We start from the raw sequence: 20068 nt of genomic DNA, 5'->3' as shown, positions 1-20068 counted from the left end.
ATCGTACTCCTCAAGCTTGAATAATCTCCCGTTCAATTTGAGAAGATTTTAATTCCATCAATTGAATTCGAGACTTGTTTTATGCCAGGATAATCTGTAGAACACTTCATTTGGGAATTAAACGATCAGTGGTAACAAGACTTCACTATTATCTGATGTTTTAAAAAAAGATGTTTTGCGATAAGAAACACACAGCAAGAAATTAGATTTCCCGAAAAGGAATTCCCCACTTTAGACTGTTTAGTATTATTGACTCAAAAATGATGTAATAATTTATGGAATATATTGTATATGATTGTCAAAGTGAAGTGAATACATTTTCATAGGAATTTTCAATTTACGCTTTGATCCAATTTACAATATAAGTGAATTTAAAGCATAGGTCCACACCCAAAATTTGATTCCAGTTATGGCAATATAAAATAGCAGTAACGATTTCACAAGATGTATATTCACACCATTTAACAATAATCAAACTGATAATGATATAATTCATCGTCATAGTAGAGCTCATTTCTATGTCGAATTATTCTCTTCATACCTACTTCTTAATTAGGAAAGACCCGCTAAGATTCCTAAAAAAAAAAAAAGGATCAAAAGGATCAAAAAGGATACATCTACCCATCCTATTGTTCACTATTTAATTACATGCTTTTGTTCCTAGTTTGTCCTATTAGATGTAATTATTTCAACGTTTTCGTTCTAATTGGAAAACTGAAAAATTTTGAAAAACCTGGGGATAGAGTACATTTTAGACTTTTTCACAACAAGTAAAGATGCTCCTTTTCTTCCTATTTTTCCTATTCCTTCCATACATTGTTCTATATTCACTCTATTACTGTTCAGTAATACTCACCTTATTTCATTTTCTTATTTGTTGAGTCTTATACCATTAAAACTTAGTAATATTGTTTGATATATATATATATATTATGAATTACATTTTTTTGTAATCGCTTAATAAAGCCATAAATAGAAATTCTTTTTTTTTTTTTTATTTTTTTATTTTTTTATTTTTTATTTTGTTAGCGAATTACGGTACCAAAAGATAATCAGATTTGAATCTATACGGTTTAGTCATTACTGGATAATTTCTTCAATTTAAACTACTTAGTTATCATCTAGTTCAAGTCTCTTATTAGTAAATCAACTTATTGTATCAATATTGATTGGTGGATTCGGATTGACCCATCTTATCAATCATCATCATCGTCATCTTATTCTTCATCTATCTATCCGCCTTCATTATAGACAAAACAAATTGGTCTTATTCATCATCTGTAACAACAAGAACTAGAGATAAATGTTAGTAACATTCACTGCCAAGTCTGAGAAGGATAGTTCCACTTCTCAAAATGAGAATAAACCTAATAAATCCAATAACATCATACGACATCCTCCCCCTTCGACATCTGATATTAATACTGTTGATAATAGAATCTCAAAAGTATCATCATCTACCATCAATCAAAAGAAACATACTAAATCACCACTACTCCCGTTAGAGTCTGTGTTTGAAATTTCTACCTCATCAGCTCCATCAGCTTCCAAATCTTCATCTAATAGTACATTTAAAGTCATCAACAATTCTCGGGATTTTTCATTTAAAAATTCTAAACGATCAAGAAATGGTTGTTTGACTTGTAAAATCAGAAAGAAGAAATGTGATGAAGGTAAGCCTATTTGTTCAGCCTGTGAGAGATTAAGTAAAGAATGTATTTGGATCGATGCTGATATGTCAGAAGATGAAATTAGATTATTAAAGGAAAAAGTTGAACAAGATGAAAGCAATAATAAATTAAGAAAGAGAAAAGTGAAATCAGGTGGTGGTAGTCACCATAATGAAAATAATGTTAATCATAAAGTTACTGTCAAACAGGAAAGTTCATCAATTTCACCTCCTATGATGATTGATTCACCTTTTCAACATCCATCATCAATTTCAACTGATCCAGTTTCACAATCAAATAATCATGTTGAACCAATCGTAGCTTCAGCTTCATCAATTTCATCTTCGGAATCAAAATCTCAGGATGATTTATACTCATCTATAAGAATCAATAATAATATCAAGGCTACTTTTAGTTCAAATTCTCCAAGTGTTATAAATGCAGAACCATCTTGGAATATAAATCAAAATCATCAGAATGATGATATTTATCAATTCGAAACTCATATTCATGATAGAGGTATCCTGATAACTAAAGTCAATCCAAATAACAATAATATTAACATTTCTACAGGTGGCATCAGCAATCATAATTCTCCATCCATAATCCCTGAAAGTCCTAAATTATTCCAATACAATAATTCTGATTTAAGATCAACCATATCTCCAAGTATGAGATACCATAACAATAACAATAATAATAACAACAACAACCAATTTAGAAAATCAGTATCCAATTCAAATTTAAATACTAATTATGCCTTACTGCCAAATTCTCCCACTATTAAGAGTCTAATGAATCCCGTATCATCGGTTGGCGTATCAAATAATGGTCCTAGGTCATCCATAAGAGAAATAGAAATAGATCATCAAGCTAATAAACTTGAAAAGAGTCCTATCCAAAGAAATTTCGCTCACTTAAATAATTATCACAATCAGAATCAGAATCAGAATCACAATCATCGTGATAAGGAAAATTCACCTCCTCCATTGGATCTTGATTCAAGTCGTTCACCTCCTCCATTATCTCCACTGGCATTTTTAAATTTCATAAGAGATTTGAGTAATGTAAATAATAATGGAGGGATGACCAATGATGATGATAAGAATAATGAAGATGAAGATAAAATTGTTTTAATCGATGATAACGATAAAGAAATCCCATCTCATGAATCAAATACAGATTTTAAGGAGTTCTTAGGATCATCGAATTTTTCAGCTGTGATGGAATCAATGGGATTTGGGAATGGTAATAACGATAACGATATAAATAATGGTAATAATTCTAATAACAATCAAGGTTTAAGTCCTACAAATTCAAATTCTAGTCTATTAATTCCTACATTGTCTCCGGCAAGTTATGGTAATTTAATCTCAAATTTAAATTCAATGTTAACTCCTTCACCAAGATTACCACCATCTCATATACCAGAATTATCAAACGCAACAAGTTCATATTTATATAATTACTATGTGGAAGTATTATCGCGAAAGATTTCCATTGCCCCTGTGTCTCAAAATGATTCAAACTCTTATCAAAAGGTGTTTTTACCTTTGGCTCATAAAGATAAAGGTGTCCTTTATGGGATCTTAGCATGGGCAGGATTTTATTTAGGTGGGACATGGGCTGAAGAAGGGGTTAAATATGTCAATCTTGCCTTGGAACATCTTAGTAGTTCATTGGATAAAGAGGATAATTCGATGGTTCCTTATAATAATCGAAATGAAGATCGGCAATCGATATTAAATAAATTGGCTACTTTATTAATCTTATGTGGGGCTGAAATTTGTAAAGGTGATGTTAAATATTGGTCAGTTTATCTCAGATGGGGATGGAAAATCTTGAGTTCAAATGGTGGGATTTTAAATTTTAATAATCTGAAAGAAGAACATTGGTTAATTTCAAATTTTGCTTATCATGATTTATTAGCTAGTTCATCTATTGAACGAGGAACTTATTTCTCATCAAAGGAATATAATACCATTTTCATTGATAAAGAAGGTTATTCAAGAGGTAATTTAAGTCCGTTGTTAGGGGTTTCAAAAAAATTATATCGTATTATTGGTGATGTTAGTACCTTGGTTTATGAGACAAGAAAGACTTTGAACGAATATTATAAACGGGATTCACCTGCTTCTGATCATGGTGGGATTTCGGAGTCTCCTAATCAATACTATGAAGATAACTCAAATAATAATACTAATAATAATAATAATCAGGACAATCAATCAGAAACAAGTGAACATGGGAAAGTAAGTCGTATGTTAGATAATATTGTGGAAAAGGCTCGGAATTTAGAGGCTGAAATCGATAATGCCAGACCCGAACCTCGAGATTTGGATGACTTAACAGATGAAGAATTAGAATTACAATTGACATTGTTTGAAGCCTTCCAATTAAGTGCCAAATTATTTTTAAAACAGTCGATTATGAAATGTAATCCATCCATGTTGGAATGTCAAATTCTTAATAATGATTTAATGAAATGTATCGATATCTTGTTAGATTCACCTGTACAAGCATCGTTAGTGTTTCCTATCTTCATATCAGGTATCCATTGTGTGTCAAATCTTGATCGAGAAAACATGAAACAAAGAGTGGAAAACTTTATTAAATTATATGGTCCTTGGAATGTTAGAAGAGCTAAATATTTAATGGAAAAAGTCTGGCAACAGAATAGAGATGGTGATACGGTGGTTGATTGGCATTCAATCTTACGGAATTTAGACTGGGATATTAATTTTGCATAGTTATATATGATAATAGACATTTATTTAAGTAACAGACAGAGATTTGTCCTTTATAGACTCGTTCACGTGACCTCGAAGGGTCGTGTGAATCGGTTCAAAATTTGATAAATTTTTCTTTTCCTGTAAGACCTCAAAAAAAAAATTATGTGAGATGAGGGAGGGAAAGAAATTTTCAACAGTTAAAAATATAATTATCTGTTTTGAATAGAAGATTTCTAAGAAAGTAACGACTATCTTAACAAACATGGCTGGATTGGACTATCTTCTTTTCGAAGAAGCTACTGGTTATGGTATCTTTAAGGTTTTAATTCAACAAGATGATATTGCCTCAAGACTGAAAGAAGTTCAAGAAGCTTCCAATGATTTAAGTAAATTTTCTAAAATGGTTGAATTAGTTTCTTTTGCTCCATTCAAAGGTGCTGCTCAAGCTTTAGAAAATGCTAATGATATTTCAGAAGGTCTTGTTTCTGATTACTTGAAATCAATCTTAGAAATCAATTTACCAAAGGGTTCCGAAAAGAATAAAATTTCTCTTGGTGTTTCTGATAGAAATTTAGGTCCTTCTGTTAAAGAAATCTTTCCATATGTTGATTGTATATCTAATGAAATTGCTCAAGATTTCCTTAGAGGTATCAGAGTTCATGGAGCTAAATTATTCAAAGATTTACAAGAAGGTGATATTGAAAGAGCTCAATTAGGTTTAGGTCATGCTTTCTCAAGAGCCAAAGTTAAGTTTTCAGTTCAAAAGAATGATAATCATATTATTCAAGCCATTGCTTTATTAGATCAATTAGATAAAGATATCAATACATTCTCCATGAGAGTTAAAGAATGGTACGGATGGCATTTCCCTGAATTAGCTAAAATTGTCCCAGATAATTATACATATGCTAAATTATCCTTATTCATTAAAGATAAAGCTTCATTAAGTGATGAATCCTTACATGATGTTGCTGCTTTAGTTAATGATGATTCAGGTCTTGCTCAAAGAATTATTGATAATGCTAGAATCTCTATGGGTCAAGATATTAGTGAACAAGATATGGAAAATGTTTCAACTTTTGCTGAAAGAGTGGTTAACATTTCTGATTACAGAACTAAATTATATAAATATTTAACTGATAAGATGCATACCGTGGCTCCAAATTTATCTACTTTAATTGGTGAAGTTGTTGGTGCTAGATTAATATCTCATGCTGGTTCTTTAACTAATTTATCTAAACAAGCTGCTTCAACCGTTCAAATTTTAGGTGCTGAAAAAGCTTTATTCAGAGCTTTAAAAACTAAAGGTAATACTCCAAAATATGGTTTGATCTATCATTCTTCATTCATTGGTAAAGCTTCTGCTAAAAATAAGGGTAGAATCTCAAGATATTTGGCCAATAAATGTTCTATTGCTTCAAGAATTGATAATTATTCTGATGAACCTTCAACTGCTTTCGGTGAAATATTAAAGCAACAAGTTGAAGAAAGATTAAACTTTTATGATACTGGTGCTGCTCCAATGAAAAATTCCGATGCTGTTAAAGCTGCTTTAGCTTTAGGTGGTACAAGTGATATCGTTGATGTTACTCCAGTAGCAACTGAAGAAAAATCAGAAAAGAAAGAAAAGAAGGAAAAGAAAGATAAAAAGGAAAAGAAGGAAAAGAAAGAAAAGAAAGATAAGAAAGAAAAGAAGAGAAAAGCCGATGATGAAGAATCTCCAAAGAAAAAGAAGAAGAAGTCAAAGGATTAAACTTTTTGATATTCAAAACATCATTCAGCATTTATTTCTCAAACCATCCCGTTGTTTTATTCTTGGTTTGTGATCAATACCAATATGTCATAAACCTTTTTTGTAAAGTATAGCCATTTTTTATATTGCATGTTAATATAGTTTTAGATACGAAAATTTGATAATTAAAACTACATGTAGAAACATTTAGAGAAAATTTTTATTTGGTAGTAGGGTTACCTTTGATGATTACATCAAAGTATAAAAAGAGAAGAGAAAATCATAAAATAATAAGAGAATAAAATAATAGAGTAGAGGATTATTGAAGAAAGTCAATATCCTTAATTGAACCACACTCAAAAATAACAATTAATAAAAATAAAATAAAAAAACAACAAACAAACAAACAAACAAACAAAAGGAAGAAGAATTATAAGATTTATGAAAAATCTTAAACGGTAACATCCTCAACTTCAGCTTCAGTAACTTCTGGAATGGTTACTTCTTCAGTAGCGGCAGTTGTAGTTTCATTCACCTTCTTTGGCTCCAACAATAACATTAGAAACAATTTGAACTGTACGTGATAACTCACTTGATTGGCCTTCTTTGCTAACCATTTTAGTCTTTGGAAAATGATTATGAATAAATTTTTCTAAACTTTCATTGAAAGGACCAACTAATGGATCAGCTTGACTAGTGATAAGTGATTTACCATTAACATCATCATAGATTGTAGTATGGATTTTTTCCTTAATATCACCAGCGGCTTTAGTAACAGGATCAACTAAAGTTTTATTGACTGTACCATTAACGGTTGAGATAGTACCATTAACTGTAGCTTGTACACCTTCAATAGCTCCATTGATTGGTCTTGTAATTGGGGAAGTTAAATGACCAATTTCTAAGGTTTTTAAACCTGGAACTAATTTATCAACTTGGTTTAAAGCGTTATCAGCAATGGCGTCACCAGTATCAACAGCAATCTTAATGGGTTGAGTGTCTCTAATTGACTTTAAAGTAGGAGAAACAGCATCAATTACTTCCTTGGTATATGGGATTGAATAAACAGCGGCTTTGGTTGAGTTAACAAGGGGGTATTGTTTAACATGTTCAAGAAATGTAGAACTTTTCTTTAATTCTTCACCAGAAACAGCTTCAGTAGTAGACATATTATCAGCAGCTTGAAATTGAGCGGACATTATTCTCTTGAACTATTTTAGCTTATTGAATAGATATAGAAAGGAAAAGGAAAAGAAGAAGAAGAAGAAAAGGTTAATAGAATAAATAAATAATTAGAATTACAAAAAAAGCGTATTTATACACATTTTTAGCCGCCAGAATAAGATTGCGAAAAAGGAAATAGTACTCTTTTTTGTGGTATATACTATATATTTATATATAAGAAGTTTCTGAACTTGAAGATGAATAACGATCAATATGATAAAATAAATCACTTGTATAACTTGGAATTATATCTGATCCTTGATATTGAAAAGTAGTATCTTGACTATTAGGAGTATCTTCTATCTTACTAACTTCAGGGCTCTCTTCTTTTAAGTTCTCAAAAAACTCTTCATACTCAACAGCTTCTGAATCAGAATGAATTTGACCTGTAACTGATGACATATTCTCCTTCTTAACTTTGATAGTAGGAGAACTACTTGAACCTTGACTAACAATATCTCTAGTAGATCTTCTAAGTCTCTTTCTTCTTGATGATGGTTTTACAACAACCGGTGATGAAAGTGGGGTCATATCTGGTGTAACATCTGGAGTTCCTTCATTACTCAGCTTTTCATGGTGGTTGGTTCCACCTTTCAATTTAAATATCCTGTTATTCATATCACCTGGCTTCAATCTACTTACCATGATAAGTCCTCTTGAAATTGAATCTTCAAGTTTACTTACTGGAAGTATAATATAATCTTTACCCAAAGCAACCTTATTTGATTCTTCAATTTCTCTGAAAAGTGGATCAAGATTTCTAAATCTATTATAGAACAATCTATCATAAACAGCAACATAATAAACCTCATCTAACACCAGCTGAGTATACTCTCTTTTAAACTTAATTGAAGCAGTTCTTCTTTGCATTTCTTGTAATGAGAAATGAGGATTCCTTAAAATACTAATTAACACTTCAACTCTACCATTTTTATCCAAATGATCAGGTTCAATATGATCAACATTATGTGGCCACCAATCTGGTTTAGATCTATTGAAATTCTTATAAGGAAAATTAGCTTGTTTATTTGGTTCAGCGATTTTGATCCATTGTTTAGCTACTTCTTTGCAAACGGATTGACTAACACAGTGGAAAAGATTATTGTAGTGGCTGAATAAGTCTTTAGTAAGTTTTCTACTGATGATTAGATCTTTGGTAATAGTAAGTGCTGGTTTGATGGTAGCAATGTTGGTATGAGGTTCGGATAATACTGAATAAACTCTATCTTTTTGAGCTTCTGAAAATTGTGATGAATACAGAATCTTTAAATCGGAATTTTTATGGTTGGTTTGAGTAATTAACATGAACTTGATCTTCTTATTCTTTGATAAGTCTTCTAAATACTTGGCAACATGTTTCAAATCACCTACCGTGAATTCCACCTCAGACATGATATTGACTCGTAACAATTGATATACATCAAATTTATTATTGCCCACAACGTTGTTTGGGGATTCTTCGTTATATATCATAAGAATTATCTATCATCAAAGAAGCATTTAGAACTAATAAGAAGTTATTAACTTGTTTTAACATGATCGTTCTCATTCACTAAATTAATGAATCTTAGTTTTGTATCGATATCGTTTCACATCAAATTAACTACAAGCTTGTTTCAAATTTGTCGCACTAAATATTTTTTGTTTTGCAGTCATATATTTATATTGGTGAATTTCTAAACTGTTTTACATACTTAATCTAATCAAAGAGAGTTATGTAGATTTTCTTCCAAATAGGAGCCTTTTTATATCTTTCTTTTGTTTCTAATCTTTCTAATTCCATGATTTCAGGATCATAATGAACTCTATCAGAATTAACATCAATTTGATCTACTGATTTATATAATTTCCAATTCTTAGAATAAATCTTATGACCAAAATAACAAACAAGAGCCATTGGAACTGCTAAATAATTTTCAAAGAATGAATTTGCATTAGGTGTGCCATCTCCACCGACAGGGAATAAAGCAACCCAGAATTGTCCAATAAGAATAAGGACGTTAATAATGATCGATAACCATGATCCAATCACTCCAGTAGGAGAAACATAACTTAAACTTGATAATGAGATACCATTATGTTTTAAAGCGGCTCTGAATCTAAGATGACACACACAAATAGCAAGCCAAACGAATATGAAACTTAAAGCTGAAAGTGATAATAACCATGTAAAAACAGTTTCTTCTTTATCATAAGCGGCAATATATGCGAAAAATGTGGATATAACAGTCAAGATCCATGCTCTTAATGGTCTTCCACTTCTATCAATGTAATTGAGCCATTGAGGAGCTAATCCTTGTTCGGCTAAAGATTGAATTAAACGTGGACTACTATACATTGCAGCAGTTGCAACAGATGTAACTGAAATTAAAATAACTGCATTAATGATATGAGGTAAAACTTTTACACCATGCATTTCAGCAGCAATAACGTAAGGAGATGCATGAGTTGCACCACCGGATGAACCTAATAATCTATCGGATGTATAAGGAACCAATAACCCGACCATAGCTAATGAACCCATGAATAAAACAATGACTTTATAATAAACAAATTTAGATGCAACTTGGATAGCCCTTCTAGGGTTTCTAGTTTCAGCGGCAGCTAAAGAAATAAATTCTGAACCACCTAATGAGAAAGCACCAGTTACAAATACTGATACAAGACCTTTAAAATCAGTAAAAGCACCAGGATCACGATAATATCTACCTCCAATAAAACCTTGTGGACCACCACCTACATCAATGACAATACCAAAGATAACAAATCCACATAACATCATAACTTTAATGGAATTCATAACTAATTCAGCTTCAGCATAACCTTTTGCACCACATAAATTTATACCTACAACTATGAGAAAGAATATAGTTACAAAGACATCAGGATTGATGGATGTAGTCCAAAATTTAATTGTCATTGAAGCAGTAACCAATTCCAAAGAAATAACGGTAACCCATTGGAAAGCATAATTCCAACCCAAGGCAAACCCAAGTGATTCATCAATGAATTTAGCGAAATAAGATTGGAAACCACCGGGTAAACCAGGATAAGCAATACTTAATTCACTTACGGAATGAACAGTTGGGACCAACATGATGAACCCTACTATGAAATAACCTATTAAAGTTCCGGCTGGACCAGCAGCTCTTAATTTTGCTCCTGCCCCTACTAAAAGACCCGTACCCAAACCAGTTGAAAGTGACATTAAACATAAATGTCTTTGAGATATCGCTTTATCCATTGAGTCTGAACTTTTATCGGTTGGGTCTGCTCTTCTAAAGGAGTCTTTGAATGATTTCCAGGCAGTTTGATTAGGATCAATGGTTGTGTTATAAGTTGATTTGGATTCTTGATCCAGACCAGATGGGATTATCATACTTCCATGATTTGAATAAGGTTTATCTTGATTCTTTATTTCAACAGAGTTCGTCATTGTAGTGTTAATAAATGAAATAATATGAAAGTAAAGTGAAGTTTTTAAATGCAAATAAATAATGATGATATAGATGAATATATAAAGAAAAGGTTGATATGATATGACTGGATTATATCTAACTTAAGATTTAAAAAATATGGGGTAGTATGGGGATTCCGAACCTTATAAAGCAGAAAAAAATTTCCAAACTAGTAATGGTTAGCAAGATTGGTCATCTTCAATCCCAATCCAATCAAATAGACATATACTCCGATGATGGTTCTGATATAGGCCCGTAAGTAAAAATCCCTTTCTGTTCCTCTTCTTTAAAAATTTTGCAAACTAAAATGCAAAATAAGGTTTTGTGTAAACGGCAATTTTTAATGATCGTTGGGCTAATTGAAGTAATTAGAAGGAAAATCTTAGCGAGATGAGGGGCATTAATTATAATTTTAGTATTAGAGAAGAAATTGTATTCAGGTAATAATGGTTATGGTCCTTAAAGAGAATGCCCCTCCCTCCGAAGTCAAAACCTATATCGATGACTTTGAGTTAAAACTATAAGTAGAAGTATGGTGATTTGTTTATATTTCTTTGTTTTGTTTTGATAATTTTAACTCTGGTAAGATGATGATTACAAGTCGTCTATAATAGACAAAAATAAAGTAACCATTGTCTGTTAGGTTAGGGGATTTATGTACAGTCTGGTTCAGGTGATCTTTTGATCGTTAGTTTCATTTTATTAGAATTCTATTGCCGTTAGGTTGTATTTATTTCATTATTGTGTACGAGATGAGGCACAGTAGCAATCTGCAAAATAATAAATAATTACCAGCCGATCTAATTTCATTTATCATTATATTGTAAGTATAAGAGTAACAGTAAATCTAATGGCCATCAAATTACTGTTAAGCTTGACATCATATATAAAATTAGGCTTCATCATAATCTAGAGGAGGGGAGTTTAATCTGATCTGGAAGTTTGTCGCTTTTACTCGCCCTATTTAGGGCACGCACAACTAAACTAAAAAAATAGACCATTTCCCATTCATTATAATTACGTAAATTTCTATTAAGTAATTGAGCATTAAGTATAAGTTGCTTAACCATAAATCAACTCATTTGAAGTAATGGTATGTATGGGTTAGTGATATTCTGAATGTGGGGAATGATAATGGGGGATACCTATGAGTTTATATAATATAAATTAATTCTGTAACAGTATAAACCAAACACCGAGTCATTCGGACAATGACCGAAGAACTCAGACCAAACACCACCATTAATTAAATAATATCTTGAATTGGTCTATACGTAATTCATTCATTCATCCATTCATTCCATCGTAATTGTTACTAATTAGAAAATCATCATTATTTAACCAAAATGGTCTTAAAACTTCGGTATAAGGATATAACGTCATTTTTTATTCCCGTCCTTATCCCATTTTTGCCACTGACACACGACTCCTCACAAAAAATTTTCCAGTAAGAAAAAAAAAAGAATCTTATTAAGCACCTCCACTTTATTTGCTGAATTCAAAGGAAAGGAGGTTATCATCTTTATCCATATAGTTTGAATCTTTTTCAGGTTTAATTGATTATCTGTTTTATAAACTCATCTCGGAATCGTTTATTTGATTCACAAGTATCTTTAGTTAGACTATCTATCATTGACTTAACTAGACATTTGGTACATCAACCGAGGTAAAAGATACATCACCTTATAAGAAAAAAAACAGAAGGCAAAGAAATCATTCCATTAACCAGACTTCAATAAACCATTCATTCATCACGTACATCATTATAGACCATTATCAAACATGGTATTATTCTTTGAAAGTAGTCATGAATTCCAACATGATTTCCAAACTTCAACTTTAGCATTTTTTAATAGATATCCCAATCCATTTGCCAAACATGTATTAAGTAGTGATACTATTGAACAATACATTGATGAAGATGGATGTTTAAGAGTCACGAAAGTTATCGTTAAAAGTGGTAGATTACCTAATTTCATTAAACCATTCTTAGGTACTAGTGTTAATTCATGGATTATTGAAAAATCAATTACCAATCCAAAAACTAATACTTTAATGTCATATACTGCCAATGTTGATCATAGAAAGTTTATTAAAGTTGAAGAATATTTAACTTATTATACAGCTGATCATAATGAAGATATTACATTATTAGATGCAAAAGTTAAATTTTCATCTAATTTGTTTGGTTTCAAACAAAAGATTGAACAATGGAGTCATCGTAGATTTTCATCAAATCTTCATAATACAAGAGAAGGTTTGAAATATGTTATGAATAGACTTCAACAAACTGGTGGTATTTGGCAAGTTGATGAAACTGTCACTAGTTTAAATTAATCTTGTTATCAATTATTTTTGCATTTTACGAATTTATGAATCTCCCCTAACTCTCTTAATCAATCCAGAATCAGTCAATCTACTATTGATGATTCATGTATTTAGCATCCACCTTTAGTTTAGTATAACTATGGTTTATATACTACTTTCTTTTGTACATAGTCTATAAAATAAATGAATGTAATCTAACTAACTAACTATGGGCTGTAAATATGATTTGTGGCTCTAATCACATCCTTTCTTGTATACAGGAACGTACAAACCAAACATATGAGCAATTCCGTCTGGAGAGATAAAATCACCAATCTCACAAGACGACTGACTGACAAGGTGTGATAAATCATCAAGTTTATTCTGCTTAAGTCATACCATATTTTAACTACTGGAAACTATAACTATAAAGTATAGTTGCATGTTCATAAGTCATATTTGAACATATCAGCGTTGTTCCTTATTAAGAAATAGTAGTGTTTCATCCCCCATTTTTTATTCCCCTTATCAACCCATCCCTTGTTGCGGTTTGCTGTCATCATATTTTAAAGCTGATTTGAAACATCAAGAGAAAGTCATATATATATATATTACTATAACTAATCATGGAAGTATCTCAAGTATACCATACTCCCAAGGTGAGAAGTAGGAAATCATCATCATCCACTTCATCCGTATCAAGCTCACCAAAGTTAAAATCACCATCGGGTATAAAGGAAGATACTCCTTCATCACGTCGTGAACCAACTATTATTAAAAGACGTAATTCCCATTTTGTATCTACTTCATCACCATGGTTTAGAAGAAATTCCTTCTTGTCACCTTCAATGATTCAAAATGAAAATTTCTCTGTTTATGAAGCTCCTAATTTTTATAGTGAATCATCAAGTACATATAATATAATTTCATTACGAGAATGTCAAGGATTCTTATTTAATCAAGATTTATTTGCTACTCCATATCAACAATCTAAATCATTAGCTCAAGAACGGAAAGTTCGAGAATTATCCTTTAGTAAATCAAAATCAAAATCAAGATCGAATTCAAGATCTCATTCAAAATCAAAATCAATAACTCCTTCCGATTCCTCCAATTGCATTAATCAAGACCAACCACCTCAAAACCGTCCGTCAGAAAGAAGACATACCTCATATCATGCTCCCAGACCCAGCTTTTTAAGACCTAGTGATGATAGCGCCATCATTGATGATGATGATGAAGATGATGAGGTTGAAAGTAATGTAAGGGCTGCCGTGGAAGATATTGATATGGAAATGAGTCAACGTAATACCATTGTGAATAAATATAATGAGGAAGAAAGTGAAGAGAGTGAAGACGATGATGATGATGATGATGATGGAATAGATGATGATGATGAAGATGATTATGAAGAAATGCATGGGTATGGTGGTGATTCAAATAATAGAAGGTATAAAGTTCATGTCACTGAAATAATAGTGGATGAGGCTGATAATGATATCTTCCCCAATTGAATCATCATAACTTCCTTCCGCCTAATTGAATTGGAATGATCGGTGATTATTCTAATTCTTTTGATTCATATAATTTATTGTCTTGCATTAAGGTTTGGTTTCGGCAGTTAATTTTTATCACTTAAGGTTCATTGGTTTCTACATTTACTCTTTCTTTTACCTATCTCCTCATTCTCTTGCTATGTTTGTTACCCTATTTAATTCTCTCTTAATTAACTGTTTATGTTGTTTTTTTTTTTTACTTTTACTTTTATTTCCATTCATTTTAAGGTTGGTAAATTTTATTTGGTTTGCTCATTTGTTCTTTATATAGATAATTCAAAAATTATACCCATTATAATGTGTTACGAAATGTGTAGATGTGTTCTATGAATTGCATACCAACTTAGCATCAATTTACCTTATCTAAGACCATTACTAAAATTGGTAGCCCCACTCCACAGACAAAAAAAAATTAATTGATTGAAAAAAAAAATCTGATTTAACTAAACAACGAAATCAAACTGTGTCCAATCTAAACCTATTCATATAACCATCCTCCTAATATAACAAGATGTCTGATCCAAGGAAACAATTTGAAGAACAATCATTGGCATTTAATACCCAACAACAAAACTTGAATGAATATATATCTGTGAGATCCAAACTTGAGACTCAATTTCAAGAGAATAAAATAGTATTAACTGAATTTGAAAATTTAAATGATGAATCTAAAATATATAAATTAACAGGACCAATTTTGATTCCTCAAGAGTATGGAGAAGCTAAGTTGAATGTGACTAAGAGAATTGAATTCATTCAAGAAGAAATAAAAAGAATAGAAACTAAAATCAGTGATGAAGAAAAAGCCATGGAAGCTACTAGAGATAAATTATTAGCTTTAAGAAGTAATATCGAACAATAGGGTGTTAATCAAGTTAAGTCAAGTCATTAACAAAAACGTTAGAATATGTATTATATGTTCATATACAAAACCATATCACAAATTTGTGTGTCTAAATAATTCTATATTCATTCAAAAATATATACTAATCATAATTCGGGTACTTATCTTTTATCATTTCATGTAGGATCTAACCTCTAACTAATTGGGATCTAATCAAGTTAACTAAACTTATAGCATTAAACATCCCCCATTGTTCAGCTGAATTATAAGCATTACCTAAATTGTTTAATTTTTGAACTTTATCATCAACGAATTTCTTGGTATTTTTAAAGTCTTTACTAGTATCAGTCAATTGATATAATTCAGAACTAACATAGATTGATGAAATACCCATTCTTTTAGAATACCACGCAAAATCATTAGAACCATCACCTGCAAAGAAAGCAATATCATCACTTAAATTATGTAATTCTTCCATTGATTGACTTAAATAATAAGGAATCACCAATTGAGAAATACCAAAGGTTAAATGTTTAATCACCGGTTCATTCAACTCTAATCTCTTTTTGATTAAGTAACTAACTCTATCATATTCATCAGCAATATTATGGAATTCACTTTCAGGTTGTTTAATCTCACGTTCTAAATTCTTACGTTGTTCAATTAACCATTGTAACATCAATTTGAATTCAGGTGAACTTCCATCCTTACTGATAATAGCTTGTAAACTATCAGGATAATTCAAATCTCTAATGGTTCTGGTTATACAATTACTATTGAATCCATAAGTTGGAACATACTCTAATGATTTAGTTAAAATCTGCGATTCTAATGGTTCATCACCTGCTATTTTATGATCTCTGGAATGATAACTCCTTATGGTAGATAACAATGAGATTGGCTTTCTGACAGCCAATCTTCTAACTGGTGTTCTTAACATCTTTCTATGATTATCAGAAGAAACTAGAGGATTATACACTTATGATACGATTTTTTTATATCTCTATATATATCTTTTTTTTTTTCTTACTTCATGCTCGTAAAGGAAAGAAAAATTAAATTGCAAACATTTTCAGATTTTTCTTGAAAGAAGTGGCAACTGATAATTTGATCGTATAACTTTATCAAATCCTTTCATTATCAAACTACAACTATCATGTTGGTAAGTATAAGTCGTTTTGAAGATGTTTAACTATGATCAATTGATATACTAACTAGTTATTTTTCTGTTTAGATCAAACCATTGGGTGAATATAAACCTCCTCGTCATGCTTTAGATGAAGAAGATGATTCTGTACAACCATTACCCAAACCATCCATTGTCATTGATTTGAACGATGATATCAAATCAATAGATTATATAATAATAGCTCCTTCTACGCTTTCAAGTTTACCTGATTCGTTTGGTTCTGAGAAGTCGGTGGGATCAATTGCCATCAAATATGATCTTGCTGATCTTGTGCCACCAAAAGCCAGTGATGATGAAGTTGTTGATGATGATGAAGATTATAATATCATTGAACAGTTGTACTCGGCGAATAAGATCAATAAATTTGAAACCAGCTCCCTTGATCCTATTGATATCAAATTCCATCAAGTTGAAAATCATTCTATTATAAGTATAGTTATACCTCGTTATAGTAATATCATTACCTTTAACTTATTAGGTAAAGCCATTGTGGAGAAGTTAGCTCTTATTGTTAAACATGATTGGATTTTATTAACTCCATGCAGTTTAAACAATGGTAGTACTATAAGTAAACTTGAGTTAAGTTCAAAGAAAGAAGAGAAAGATGACGCTCATAAATTAATCCTTGATTCGATTCCAAATTTGAAACCTCCCCATTTCATTACTGGTATCGCTGCTTCAGTATTATCACAATTGAATATATTAGAAACTAAATCAGTATTGACTTTGGTAGTTGATCTGGAAGGTCATTCTGGATTTGAAAAATCAAATAGTGATGCCGTCGTTGATGCAGCATTTGTGGTTGGATCAATATTATTATCAAGTCCTGATGATTATATGTTAAATGTTAGTAAAAAAGTAAGAAAATTAAATGGATTTTCTAATTCTGGTATGTATATATAGATGAAAAAGGAATTAATCAATTGGGATATTTAAATGTGAAAATTTCTACAAAAAAAATAAATAAATGAATGAATCAAATTAAAAAACCAAACCGTAATATTATATAAACCCTAACTTATTTTTAAAATAAACATTAATTAAAACTCTAACTATTTGAATTTCTCATGGATAAGAAACAATTCCAAAGAACTGAAACTGATGAACTAAATGGAACTTGAAAATCTCGAGGTACGATTAAAAAATTAAAGAATTGAACTGGAAACCAAACTGAATAATTAATTAATAATGTCTTTAAATAAATCTTATTTAATTTAGTTTTAGCTTGTTCCCAAGTTCCACTTTCTAAAACGATTGTACCATAAGTAAAGAAACAAAATAATGAAAGTGGTGAGAAACATAATTGATCAGTCAAGACTTTTCGTAACACTTCTATGAATTTTGGATCTTTGGAATATATTTGTAAGAATCTATACCACCAACATTGAATAAAAGCCATTACAAACCCCCAACACATGAATCCAGCTAATCTATTAAATTGATAAAAGGTTAATTCAACAATCGGAGGTGGTAAATCTCCAAAATTATTAAAATTCTCTCCTCCGTTGGCATTCTCATCAATTGATTCATTATCATTTTGTAAATATTCAATGAATCGTTCTATACCTTCTTCATCCATAGGGATATTATCAGTAGCATTTCTTGGTTCTGCTTCAGTTTGATCTATTTCTTCTTCAGCATCTCTATATACATTAAACCCTGTCCCTGCTGTATTTCTCGTACCGATGATATCATTTGAATTAAAAGAAAGTCCTACTGATGGTGATGTTGCATTGAATCTAAAACTAATCCCAGGTTGATTTGGTTTATAACTTAAGATACTTTGAGCTAAACTTTCACTAATACCATATAATACTAAATTTGTAACTATAATCGTGATCAAGGAACTTTTCATATAAAGATTAGTATATTTAGTAGTTAATTTGATAAGAAATGATCCTAATATACTTATAATGATGAAATTTAATAATGGAATATTATAGATCCTTATACAATTGATTAATCTTACAAATGGATGGCGTTGAGATGAAGCATTGGCATTTCGATCATTGACATCTGGTAAATCATTCAATTGAATCGGCATTTCCCCTTTGTATGAAAGTTACTTTAAACGTTTCAAGATGGAAGTTGATCAATGTAATGTAATTGTATAATCCTATCCTAGCTAAGGGATCAGTTTTAAAGGGCTATACCGAAAGAAGGATCACTTTAACTGGTGAATCACCATAATTTATTTCGTGTTCCAATTTACACGACCTTTTTCTTTAAGTTCAGTCTTTTCCAATCAAAGTGAGAGAATTGTTAATGAGACAGAGAAAACAGAAGTGAAAGATTTTAGAACGATAGTTAACTAGACATATCATATCATATATCATATAGTGTATCAATCGTACTACTTTCCTATTCATATACCATGTCATATACTGCTAGTACACAACCAGTCAGATCAGACCCACCACAGTCTGATTATGAACTAATTGATGTTGATCCTCATTTCAATAGAGTAGTGGGATACTTTAGAAGTTCAGATTATCTTGCTTGGGGAGCTTCAACTGCTGCTTTCCCATTGGCTTTACAAGCTTGGGAAAGATTGGAACCAGCCCAAGGTGCATTCAAAGCTCCTGGTAAAGTTCCAGGTGGGGCTTTAAGAACTGCCACTTTATTAGGTTTTCTTGGTGGATTTTATTTAGCTTATGTTAGATCATCAAAAAGATTCTTAGGTTGGACTGAAAATGAAAGAGAAGTTAAAAAGGATAGATATGAAATAAAGAAATTATTATCTCAAGAAAAATTACCTTATCATGAAAATGAATCAGTATTGGATGATAGATTAAAAGATATTGCCAATAGAAATTCTCAATTTTCTTTTACTGCTTTTGCTGTGTTACCATGGTTTAATTTAGTTCATCATCCTTATCATGGAGTTAATGTTCAAAAATATTATGTTGATAGACCAGGTGAAGAAGCATGGGGATTTAAATTGAAACCATATGATGAAATTAAAGCTAAATATACTAAAGTTATTGAATAAATTAATTAATTCATAAACATCCATACCAAATTAAAAAAAAAAAGAAAAGTGGTTTAATCCAATCCCACTATCAGATATCATTCACATACCTCACCTAGAGCTACTTTATGTAATATAATCATTCACATCGCAATCTCATCCATTGTACCAACAACCTACCGCCAACCCACCTTTATTTCATTCACTGATACACTTATATTTATTTAAATTTTGTTATTTTAAAAGTATTTAACACTATTTAAAATACATTAGTAACGATATTCTTAGTAATCTCATAACACATAGATACTTTAAATCTATTTATTATAAGTATTATTATTACTTCTACTTCCATATTCTTCCTTTATAAAATACAAATTTGCAT

General features: G+C 30.9%; 12 protein-coding genes across 12 annotated transcripts; 7 read left to right on the top strand and 5 right to left on the bottom strand. All coding sequences in view use genetic code 12, as the record gives it.

The window, feature by feature from the left end:
• Window positions 1-1303: 1303 nt before the first annotated feature.
• UGA3 (Uga3p) lies at window positions 1304-4420 on the top strand (the record flags this gene model as incomplete). The annotated part of the gene is made up of 1 exon (XM_064906481.1): window positions 1304-4420. One exon carries the CDS (start codon window positions 1304-1306, stop codon window positions 4418-4420), a length of 3117 nt encoding a protein of 1038 aa, XP_064760634.1.
• Window positions 4421-4542: 122 nt separating this feature from the next.
• Window positions 4543-6320, top strand: SIK1 (snoRNP complex protein). The gene has a single exon (XM_064904179.1). The coding sequence runs from the start codon at window positions 4665-4667 to the stop codon at window positions 6153-6155; it is 1491 nt and encodes a 496-aa protein (XP_064760633.1). The 5' UTR covers window positions 4543-4664; the 3' UTR covers window positions 6156-6320.
• A 1-nt stretch (window position 6321) lies between these two features.
• On the bottom strand, window positions 6322-7430 carry DFJ63DRAFT_221638 (uncharacterized protein). The gene has a single exon (XM_064904180.1). The coding sequence runs from the start codon at window positions 7331-7333 to the stop codon at window positions 6662-6664; it is 672 nt and encodes a 223-aa protein (XP_064760632.1). The 5' UTR covers window positions 7334-7430; the 3' UTR covers window positions 6322-6661.
• DFJ63DRAFT_221631 (uncharacterized protein) lies at window positions 7430-8994 on the bottom strand. The gene has a single exon (XM_064904178.1). It carries the CDS (start codon window positions 8829-8831, stop codon window positions 7527-7529), a length of 1305 nt encoding a protein of 434 aa, XP_064760631.1. The 5' UTR covers window positions 8832-8994; the 3' UTR covers window positions 7430-7526.
• Window position 8995: 1 nt separating this feature from the next.
• On the bottom strand, window positions 8996-11256 carry DFJ63DRAFT_221630 (amino acid permease-domain-containing protein). Its single transcript, XM_064904177.1, has one exon. It carries the CDS (start codon window positions 10792-10794, stop codon window positions 9058-9060), a length of 1737 nt encoding a protein of 578 aa, XP_064760630.1. The 5' UTR covers window positions 10795-11256; the 3' UTR covers window positions 8996-9057.
• A 1342-nt stretch (window positions 11257-12598) lies between these two features.
• Window positions 12599-13153, top strand: DFJ63DRAFT_289204 (uncharacterized protein; the record flags this gene model as incomplete). The annotated part of the gene is made up of 1 exon (XM_064905207.1): window positions 12599-13153. One exon carries the CDS (start codon window positions 12599-12601, stop codon window positions 13151-13153), a length of 555 nt encoding a protein of 184 aa, XP_064760629.1.
• Window positions 13154-13749: 596 nt separating this feature from the next.
• DFJ63DRAFT_337155 (uncharacterized protein) lies at window positions 13750-14637 on the top strand (the record flags this gene model as incomplete). Its single annotated transcript, XM_064908494.1, has 1 exon — window positions 13750-14637. One exon carries the CDS (start codon window positions 13750-13752, stop codon window positions 14635-14637), a length of 888 nt encoding a protein of 295 aa, XP_064760628.1.
• Window positions 14638-14865: 228 nt separating this feature from the next.
• YKE2 (tubulin-binding prefolding complex subunit) lies at window positions 14866-15621 on the top strand. The gene has a single exon (XM_064907213.1). The coding sequence runs from the start codon at window positions 15191-15193 to the stop codon at window positions 15539-15541; it is 351 nt and encodes a 116-aa protein (XP_064760627.1). The 5' UTR covers window positions 14866-15190; the 3' UTR covers window positions 15542-15621.
• Window positions 15622-15625: 4 nt separating this feature from the next.
• DFJ63DRAFT_221626 (ubiquinone biosynthesis protein) lies at window positions 15626-16706 on the bottom strand. Its single transcript, XM_064904176.1, has one exon. It carries the CDS (start codon window positions 16461-16463, stop codon window positions 15711-15713), a length of 753 nt encoding a protein of 250 aa, XP_064760626.1. The 5' UTR covers window positions 16464-16706; the 3' UTR covers window positions 15626-15710.
• Window positions 16680-17615, top strand: DFJ63DRAFT_315059 (uncharacterized protein; the record flags this gene model as incomplete). Its single annotated transcript, XM_064906480.1, has 2 exons — window positions 16680-16685; window positions 16758-17615. 2 exons carry the CDS (start codon window positions 16680-16682, stop codon window positions 17613-17615), a joined length of 864 nt encoding a protein of 287 aa, XP_064760625.1.
• Window positions 17447-18921, bottom strand: DFJ63DRAFT_221624 (uncharacterized protein). Its single transcript, XM_064904175.1, has one exon. It carries the CDS (start codon window positions 18754-18756, stop codon window positions 17761-17763), a length of 996 nt encoding a protein of 331 aa, XP_064760624.1. The 5' UTR covers window positions 18757-18921; the 3' UTR covers window positions 17447-17760.
• Window positions 18914-19974, top strand: NUO1 (Nuo1p). The gene has a single exon (XM_064904183.1). The coding sequence runs from the start codon at window positions 19087-19089 to the stop codon at window positions 19702-19704; it is 618 nt and encodes a 205-aa protein (XP_064760623.1). The 5' UTR covers window positions 18914-19086; the 3' UTR covers window positions 19705-19974.
• The last annotated feature ends 94 nt before the right edge of the window (window positions 19975-20068 follow it).

The sequence above is a fragment of the Scheffersomyces coipomensis genome, assembly GCF_036884675.1.
Source record: "Scheffersomyces coipomensis strain NRRL Y-17651 chromosome Unknown DFJ63scaffold_6, whole genome shotgun sequence".
Taxonomy (NCBI): Eukaryota; Fungi; Ascomycota; class Pichiomycetes; order Serinales; family Debaryomycetaceae; genus Scheffersomyces; species Scheffersomyces coipomensis.
The sequence above is the reverse complement of the archived record's forward strand: the minus strand, read 5'-3'. Positions and strand labels throughout refer to the sequence as shown.